The sequence below is a fragment of the Glossina fuscipes genome, unplaced genomic scaffold (genome assembly GCF_014805625.2).
Source record: "Glossina fuscipes isolate IAEA_lab_2018 unplaced genomic scaffold, Yale_Gfus_2 147, whole genome shotgun sequence".
Classification (NCBI taxonomy): Eukaryota; Metazoa; Arthropoda; class Insecta; order Diptera; family Glossinidae; genus Glossina; species Glossina fuscipes.
Window position 1 is genome coordinate 2,310,906 of NW_023998490.1, and position 10,157 is coordinate 2,321,062.

The 10,157-nt window shown below is 35.0% G+C and overlaps 1 protein-coding gene across 1 annotated transcript; it reads left to right on the forward strand.

The window, feature by feature from the left end:
* Positions 1 to 301: 301 nt before the first annotated feature.
* LOC119641215 (phosphoglucomutase-2) lies at positions 302 to 4,290 on the forward strand. Its single transcript, XM_038039770.1, has 3 exons — positions 302 to 1,555; positions 1,619 to 2,456; positions 4,238 to 4,290. The coding sequence occupies exons 1-2, from the start codon at positions 545 to 547 to the stop codon at positions 2,447 to 2,449; spliced, it is 1,842 nt and encodes a 613-aa protein (XP_037895698.1). The 5' UTR covers positions 302 to 544; the 3' UTR covers positions 2,450 to 2,456; positions 4,238 to 4,290.
* Positions 4,291 to 10,157: the final 5,867 nt, after the last annotated feature.

Sequence of the window (10,157 nt, forward strand, 5' to 3'; positions counted from 1 at the left end):
GGATTTTCACATAGAAATTACAAACGGAAACCGTTTTGATCAAGTACATCGTTTTTTAGGATTTACCAAGTAATTCTTTAAACAATTTTGATTTTATTATTTGTTATTTTCTTCAAAGCAGGCGGCACGAGATTTGCCAGATAAATAATTATGTGAGAAACGCTGGGCATTGGATTTGTGAGCAGCTGATAATTAAGTAAGTTTCTGAAAACCAGCTGATTTTTTATCGATGCATACAATGAGAGCGAAATTTATATATGTACTTATTTTCTGCGGGCGCATTGCAATGATTGCAAAAATAAAGAGAATCTATTCTAATTGCCTTGCTCGTACGGAAAACAGCGTAAGAAGCGTACACCAATTACAAAGAAAAATCAAAAAGTCTGTATCCACGTACAAGCGAAATTTAATCCGAAAAACGTTGACTAAATCATCACGCCAAAAAAATTGCATGAAAAGGATTGTGCGCATACGAAGGAATCTATATATGTGTAGCAAGAAAACGGGACTGTGATAGAAGCTTGAAAACTAATTTAAAAAAAAAATGGCAATATATTCGGGTGACAGTAATCTTGATGAGCAGATTGATTTGTGGTTGAAGTGGGATCGCAATACACAAACATTAAATGAAATTAAAGAATTGTTGACTAAAAAGGATTTCCCCAAACTTAGCAAGCGTTTGTTGAAACGTTTAACTTTTGGCACAGCTGGCTTAAGGGCTTGTATGCAAGCGGGATTTGATTCCATGAATGATTTAGTTATAATACAAACTGCTCAGGGTTTATGTGAGTATATTAAAGAACAATATAAGGAAGAGGACTACAATCGAGGTGTAGTTTTCGGTTTCGACGGTCGTTATAACAGTAAACGTTTCGCTGAATTATCTGCTACGGTATTTGTGCAAAATAAAATTAAAGTTTACTTATATGGACATATGGTCGCCACGCCGTTTGTACCCTTTGCTATTTTACAAAAACACTGCTTGGCCGGCGTTATGGTCACTGCTTCCCACAATCCCAAAGAAGACAATGGTTACAAGGTGTATTGGGGCAATGGTGCCCAGATTATCTCACCCCATGACAAGAATATACAGAGGGCTATTTTAGATAATCTCGAACCCAAAGCAAGTTCTTGGCGAACTGATATCTTAACGCAGACCGAATTGATAGAAGACCCTTTCGAGGAAATGCGCGAATTATACTTTGAAACTCTTAAAACTCACATACCGCAAAAATATTTGGATGTTAATCAACAGCAAAAAGAGCAAGAAAACATAAGATTTGTCTACACAGCAATGCATGGAGTAGGTTGGCCTTTTGTAAAGCAAGCGTTCCAAATAGCCCACTTGCCTAACCTAGTACCAGTTGAAGAGCAGAAGGAAGCTGACCCTGAATTTCCTACTGTGAAATTTCCGAATCCCGAGGAAGGAAAGAGTTCGTTGCAATTATCTATAAAAAAAGCGGAAGAGGAAAACATCAATATGATATTAGCTAACGATCCTGATGCAGATCGCCTTGCTTATGCTGAAAAGGATAATGAGACAGGTGTATGGAAGGTATGATTTCTCGGTAGTAAACCATTTTGCCGTAAAACTATTTTTATCAAATTTCGCTTGAAGGTTTTTAACGGCAATGAATTAGGCACATTGCTGGGTTGGTGGTCAATAGAAAATTATAAAGCTTTACATCCTGACGTTGATATGGGCGAATGCTATTTACTTGCCAGCACTGTGAGCTCAAAAATACTTCGAGCCATGGCCCATAGAGAAAGTTTCAACTTTATAGAGACTTTGACGGGTTTCAAGTGGATGGGTAATCGTGCCATTGAGTTAATGCAACAAGATAAACATGTTCTATTTGCTTTTGAAGAAGCAATAGGTTTCATGTTTTCTACAGCCGTTCTCGATAAGGATGGTATTAGTGCTGCGACTCATTTGGCTACCATGGCTTGTTATCTTCGTTCTACCGAAGGTCTTACTTTAACCAACAAATTGCAACAAATTTATCAAAAATATGGCTATCATTGCACAAATTGCTCCTATTTATTTTGTGATCAACCAGAGATTATTAAACGTATATTTGATCGCCTGCGTAACTTTCAAAATGGACAACCCGGTACATATCCATCGTCGATACTAAACGGAGAGTTTCGCATAAAGAACATTCGTGATTTAACCACGGGTATAGATACAGCCCAACCTCACGGTCTAGCTATCTTACCAGTTAGCTCAAGTAGTCAAATGATCACTTTCAATTTTGAGAATGGTTTAGTGATAACACTGCGTACAAGTGGAACTGAACCGAAAATTAAATACTATGCCGAATTATGTGCAAAGCCAGAAGAAAAAGATTGGGGCAAGTTACGCGCTACATTAGATCGTATGGTGGAAGCTATTGTAGAAGAATTCCTACAACCTTGCTTAAATGATTTAAAACCCAAAGCCGATTAATTTTAAGGTAGCATTGCTCCTCTAATTAACTTGATTTAATGTTATTATTATTGTTGTATATACATTCACATTCCGTATGGATTTTTTGTTCCTTTTTATAATTTTCGAAGAAAAATTTATTGTACGTTGTACATCCGAGAAAAAATGCAGTGCATTCTATTTATTATATAAATTTTCTATATTTTAATCTCATTTCATCTCCTTCACACCTTCAATCCCCACCTTTGCCTCTTTTCCTCATTCTCTATATTTTATTTAATCTGAATATTTTGAATTGATTGGCACGTTTGCAACGAAAAAAATGTTGCTAGAGCGTGTTATCTATAAAATACATTTCTTTTGTCGTCGCCTACGATTACATCATTAATAGAATCTTAATCTTTTATGTACTTATATGAATGTTTTCGATTTTTGAGATAAAGCAATCTGTGTATACTCATTTACGGATTTCATTAGGTTGTGGTGTTGATTTTTTGCTATTGATAAAGTTTTTCTCTTTTATTTCACGCTCCGCGTTATGTAAACGTTCCTTAAGTTGTTTAATCTCTAGTTAGAGTTTGACTGTAAAACCTAATGGTACCTCGGACAAATGCTGAGCAGCCAAGTTAATTGTTAAATTGCTCTTGGGGGCTTTCTAGTTTCAATATACGTAAATCGCTCTTGTATTGCATATAAGCGCCTTCCCAATCTATCAAGTTATCTTTTTATATGATGAAGTTTTCTATGCAAGATTGGTTGAACAATTACTAAATCCAAGGTTTAGTTAACATCCACAGTTCCAACAAACTCACAGTATGTTTCCGGATTAAACAGGAGTACATTACGATGGGGAGCTTCTTCCTTTGTTACTACTTTAATAATTGAGCGCCGAAATATTCCTCAGTTACAATTTGACTGCAGACACTCCAGGCAATATAAGTTTTTTAGCAATTTTAGGTCTAACACCGCTCAGGCCGGAAATTCGAACTTTAACCCTGTGTGGAGGCTTCTGATGTGAACCATTAGAAACTTTATCGTTGCCTCTTTGGAAAGGCGTGCCCACAACTGGTTGCCGGACTTTGGCGCTTGAAAACAAACATTCTTTGGCAACACATGGCCGCCAGTTGAATCAAATGATTGGGATGATGTGGAACCTTAAGTTTTGAGAAAAATAGAAATGGAAAGTGCACCTAAGGAACCTCCAAACAACATGTCTGTTCCAGCGATGTAAACCACTTCTCCATGTCGCATGTTTTTATGGTAGATAATGTAGTAAGAAATCCAACTTCGCAATAGAGCAATGCAAGTGCTCTGCGATTTATAGCAGCCTCGATGTGTACAGTATTTAGGGGTTTCCGCAATTCATTATTACAACTATTCATCCCAATGTTTTTATCCGTATCAGTGTCAGTTTCGAAGGTTTTTATTTCTATTGTATCTAAATCAAAATTTCCGAAGAAGAATTGTGATTTTCCTCCGTTGGCATATTATCGGTAACTGGTTGTTTAACCACACTGCCCAGGTAGTTAGTAGGTTCAACAGACTACCCACGGAATTAAGCTAAGCATCGGTGAATGTGGGAAATACGATGATTGCAAATCACGTCGATTGATTTAAACCGCCATACAATGTACTCGCACTAAAAAATATGAGAACCAAAAATATTCATTAATATTGTGCCAGAGTTTTTTAATTGGTTTCAGGCGCTCTTACCTTTGTAAGTGAGGTTTGAAGTAATCTCCTATTCTATACTTTATATATATTTACATATGATTTCTATATCACCTCATTTTCTGCCTTTTCATTCAGTATTTTCTTTAGGATTGGACTACCGAGATTATTCTTACCTTGGGTCAATCTTGAATTGTAAATGTATGAACGACGTCAGCTGTACACATTCAGGTTATTGCACGCTTCCAAGCTGTTTGAAGCGCCTTAGTTAAAACTCATCATCATTTTTTTGCACACCACCCTTGAGGTAGCGTGATAGGCGCGTTGCCAATTGTTTTATATGGTTGGCATTAATGTAGGCCTATCCCGTTAATTTAACTTAAAATTATAATAATATTTACAATATACGTACACATTTGTGAGAGATACATACATATTTATCTATTTGTAAAACATATATTAACATAATTATAAAAATATAATACAATATATAATATAAATGCGCATAATTAGACATACATAAGAAAAGATAAATATATGACAGTTTACTGCTTAGCAATGTATAATGGAACAATTCAGTGATTATCGAATTTTCCTGCAAATGATGGTCACGAACTTACCGTTGGCCTCCAGAAATATCGCTTTCTATTGAAGCGATGAGTAGAGCCGTATGCTTGCTATTTAATCTACAATAAAATAAAAAGAAATGAATAAATTAATTCCTTTGGTGCTATCAGCTTCATCTGCTATTTCTGGCCGTTGATCCTTTGCTCTATGAAATTCCGTCCGCAAGGTTTCCACTTTCGCCTCGAGGCGCCGATTTTCATCCAAAAGAGCTGCCTGCGCCGATGTCGATTTGTGCAGACGGATAAATTTCGCTCCTAAAATTAGTGGGGCTTTCTACTTCTAGCCTATCCTCTATATATGGTATCTCCATCAATTCTTCTGTCCCCTCTATCCTATCCCCCTCTTGAACTTCCGTTCCTTCCTTTTCACCCTCTATCCTATCACCTGCATACACTTCAGTCCCTTTTTCTCACCCACTCTATGGTATCTCTCACTTACTCCAGAAGTTTTTTTGCTTGTATCCTACCTAATAATAATTTTCTACCTACCTCGTCTGTTTCGTGCAATCCTAAAAATTGGTCATCAGTGTCGCTCTTGCCGCCATGGGTTGTCACTGTTTGTATTGTCCCGTATGCTGTTACTTGGTCCGCGCGCACCAATCCCAGTTTTTTGGCGTACTGCCACATCCAAAGTGATGTACGAACGGTGCTCTGTCTATTGTTTACTGCCATCAATTTAGTCATTAGCGCGTCCAGCTTTTTACCAACTGTGTATGCGAAAACTGTAATGTTAATTTCCAAGCTAAGTTCGTCACGTATGTCGCCCCACAATTTTGTTTGTTGACAGTACCCCGTATCATAAGAGTATTTTTTTTAAATTCTGTAAAAAATTAATTCCGGAATATATGCCATACAAATGTATATATCAGATATTGTAATGATTAATATAAAACCTTTAATTTTACTTTTTTAATTTATAATTTATTTAAATTTGTAATTTTACATTTTTACATGATGAAAATTTCAAATTTAAAATTAATAACTTAAATTGCGTACTAAATCTTACACACTAAATGTTACCTCTGTTATCAGCTCCGCCTTTAGAATTCCTTGTTTTTTTTATTTCAACATAGGATGTGCTGCCTTGTAGAGTTTTCATCAACTCTACAAAACTGTTCTGTTTTCGCAGGAACTCTTTGAAGCTATCATCAACCTCTAAAAGTTCGCTTCAAAGCTAAAGACTTTCATCAATTCGAAAAAATTGAATATAAATTTTACGTTATGCTAAAGAAGAAAATGCTAATTGGCAATGTCGTTAAATTTATATTAGGATGCATAAACGATACCAACGTCTACCTCAGAACACTAATAATATAACGCTAAGCAGTACAACAACATCTGCCTACACTTCTATATCGCGTCTTGAAATTTCACTTATTTCCGATGAATTTAAAAGTTTTTCGTCAAAAACATTCGTTTCGTTATAGATGCTAACTGTATACAGTGAAAGTTCCTTATTCGCGCTTCCGTTATTCGCCGTTTTACTATTCGCGGATGAAAAAAATGCGACCAATTCCCATATTCGCGGCTATAAATTTCTTTATTCGTAAACAGAATGAAAGCAACCTTATTACTCAATGAATAAAGTATTGTTGCGAAAATCCCAAATCCCAAATTTCATTTCAGCTAAGTAATTTCCCCAAATAACAAATTGCCTAAAGAGGGAAAAACGAAATGCACATTCGCAATCAATTAAATTGATTTTTTTTTAGTATGTCGCGGCATACGCGAATAAGGAACTTTTACTGTATTTTAAAACCAGACAAAAAAAGAAGGGTACACCATTTCAGGAAGACCTTCATAATGAAGGATGCCCAAACAGCGTGGTCCGTCCACAATAATCAAAAACCCATATCTTACAACCCATGATATATATTGACCTTAAAATGTTCTTTGTCTTCCAAGCAAGAATGATCCCGATCGACACTTTCACGTTTAATAAAATAAATTGCAATTATCTCTAGTGTAACTTATACTAAATGATAATAGTATGATAATTGAAATCAAGACGTTGTGGTATTATCTGCTACACGGTTGATGCAAACATATTTGCAAAACATTACGCACGCGCATCGACACACAGAAGGGAAATTGAGCAATCTATTCACGTGAACAGAACCAACAAAAAATACATATTGACCAACCCACTTATAAAACTAAGGTATTTTATACACATTTGTAGAAGGCAAAAAAAACAAACTATGGAACATATCCGTACTTAACAATCACGGCCAATAGATAAACATCGTGTGAATTTTATAATTGTCGTCAAAACATCATTGAAAACGCGTAGCATTCACGTAAGCCACTGCCGAAAGAAGCAGAAAAGCACATCCATCCTTTTCAGCTGCTTCGCCTCTTTATGTTTGCTTTACTGATGATTGTTTTGCATAAACATTTAACATAGAACATTGAAAACTGCCCTCCAGCCGTCAAAGGTTTGATAGTTTGAAGTTTGTGCGCAAAGAATGATAAACGAAAAAAAAAAAAATTCATATAGAAATTGAACCACCTATTGAATTGAAACAGCCTATAAATATAAAATTTGCACAAAAATGGAGCAGCAGTTATTCAAATAGGCTAACAACAAGTACGTTTGCCGCCATAATGTAATAACTTTGCCTTTTTAACCAAATTGTAACTCTTCAAATTTGAGTTTTTTTAACAATAATTTGGACGCAACACAATGTTTTCTTACTAATTTTTAACAGTTGCTTTTATTATATATATATAAACAAATCTGTATATATTTGTTATATAGCATATATGAAAAGGAAATAATGCCGATTATCATATAAATGAAATGAAAAATTTTTGTATTAATATGGTGGCACATACTTGTTATTGCAGTCTCATAGTTGGTCTGCCATGTGAACATTTACAATGTTATTTGTTGTAATGTTTTAACGTAAATTTTCTTAAAATTGATAGCGAACTCTTGTTTAATTTTAAACGTACTTGATTACAAAAGATCTCATACGACTTGATTCTGCTCCCGACATTTTTTTGGCATGCCAAGATTGCTTTAAAAACATATTCATTTTCGTTGTAAGCTCAAATGAATACCTATTTTGATCTGTAAACTGACTAAAAATCATTTTTTCTAATACACGGAAGAGCTAGGAACTAAGGAGATACCAACGAGATTTCCAGAGAAACTATACGAATCTTAGATGAGTCTCCTTGTCAATGCATAAAATATAGATGCAGGCGAAAAACTCTAACTATAAAGCACATTCTCTGCAACTGCCTTAAGTTTTCCTTGTTTTTGGAGCGATTAACCCTTTTGACATTCTAAACTGACCTTCAGAACCGAATATAAATTCAATATATTACTTTATTAATACTACTAAGCTCATTATCTAATGTACATTTATTTATATTAGAGCCGATAGCCTGTGCTGCTAGTGCTCAATGTCTTTTTTTTAGTCTAAGAATTTATTTCATTAGTCTAATATTATAATGATAATTATAATAATAATAATAATAGATGCAGGCAGTAAATGTAGTTACTGTTAATTTCTTACAATTTCTTTATATTTTTGTCGGTTCGTCTTTTATACACTTTCTTACGATTTCTGTACATAATTTATTTAATTTATTTAACACAATACTAAGTTTTAATACAATATAAAATTTCATTTAGTATTTCACTTTGTCCAACTTCTTTGCGCACTTGTAAAATGGGTCCTCGCTAAAAGCCGTTAGCTGATCTTTTTTCCTCTACAAAGTTTATAAAAGAAAGTACCATGTAAATGACAACTAATGAATAGTTTTCTGTTAAGCTTTGAAAAAGAAACCCAAAATCTCTGTTAAACATTGAAGATTAACGCCAAATCTCTGTAAATGTATAAAGTATGAAAGGCATTCAATATTTTCTACCACCAAATCTCTGTTAAAGATTAAAAGCAAAAAAAAACCTAAAAAATAGACAGGAGAAATGTGCAATAAGAACGCTAACGAGAAAAGGAACTCCGTGAAAAGATCAAACAACACATATTGATTTTCTGCATCTCTTTTATTTGTTGGAAGTAGAGCTGGCTTTCTAACCGAAAAAATAACAATTCTCTTGCTACCATCAGTAATAGCCACCTTAATAGCATGTCTGATGGCAAGCAACTCAATAAAAGTCGAGGAAAGTTCCTCCGCCACTTTGACTCTATGTACTGTTTTAGATAGATGTTTGACAACCTTGAAGCCAGATACATTATGTCCGACGGAACTGTCGGTGGCATATGTCTCGTAGCCGTTGTTGTAATAAAGAAGGAGCATTTCTTGGCATAACATCCTCATGCAAGAAAAACTGACATTTTGTTTTGAGGCAGAGATCAATTCAAAGTTGCTCGTGAAAACTCCATTTTTGTTGATGAAAAATTCCAGAGAGGATAGATAAGAAGAAGAAGAATAACAACAAAGTAAGTTAAAAATAAATTAAAACGTTAAAGTTAATAATTCATATATAAATACATAAAAAGAGAGAAAGAAAAAAAAGAAAAATAATAAAAAGCATATACACAGCTACCACAGAAGCACACCCTCAATAAGAACAGATACGGGTTGCAAGTCAATCCCTGAACCATTGCAAACATGCATAAGCTTGGCAATCGACACGTTAAAAACACAATATTATTTTGAATAAAAAATGAGATATTAAGAATGAAATGTTACTTTAAGCACGACATAGGTAAATCGCGCAGCGGTTAGGGACATTTAAGCTTACCTCACCAAATAATGCGGGCGAATCACTAGTACCATTTATTACTTTGATTAAGAAGGAAACCCCAAGAACAAGTCTACGTTTCGCCAGTGACGGTAAGGATAACAGAAGCAACCTATTTTCATAGGGGGGGAAGAGAGGCAATCGGATCCCAACCCAAATTTCTAAGGTCAAACAGCAAGAATTGCTATTGAACACATTCTATTGAATGTACATAGCACCTATGTGAAGGAGACCACACAACTGAGGCATACTCGAGTACAGGTCTAACCAAACAAATGTACATACTTTTCGTACTGTACGGATCATCAAGCTCTCTGGACCACCTCTCCATAAAACCAAGCACGGACCTAGCTTTGCTTAACGAGAGCTCGATATGCAAGTTAAAAAGTAACTTGTGGTCAAATAGAACGCCTAAATCTGTAACGAATCGACGTCGTCCAACTTATTCGACTCAATGAAATACTGAGTAATGAATGATTTCCTTCTTAAGAAAGAAAGCTTCTTACATTTATTTAGATTTAGTTTCAGAAGATTCAAAGAGCATTATGCAGCCAAATTAGTCAAGTCCCTTTGAAGCTAATGTGATTGCGATTCTACGGAAAAAGAAGAAAACAGTTTCACATCATCAGCGTACATTAAGATCTGGCTGGAATTTATCATCGATGGGAGACCATTAAAGGATAATCTAAATAAAATGGGACTTAAGTGGCTG

Coding starts and splice junctions, on each gene's coding strand:
- LOC119641215 (XM_038039770.1), top strand. CDS start 545: ATGGCAATATATTCGGGTGACAGTAATCTTGATGAGCAGATTGATTTG. Junction 1,556..1,618: donor ATGAGACAGGTGTATGGAAG/GTATGATTTCTC, acceptor TTTCGCTTGAAG/GTTTTTAACGGCAATGAATT.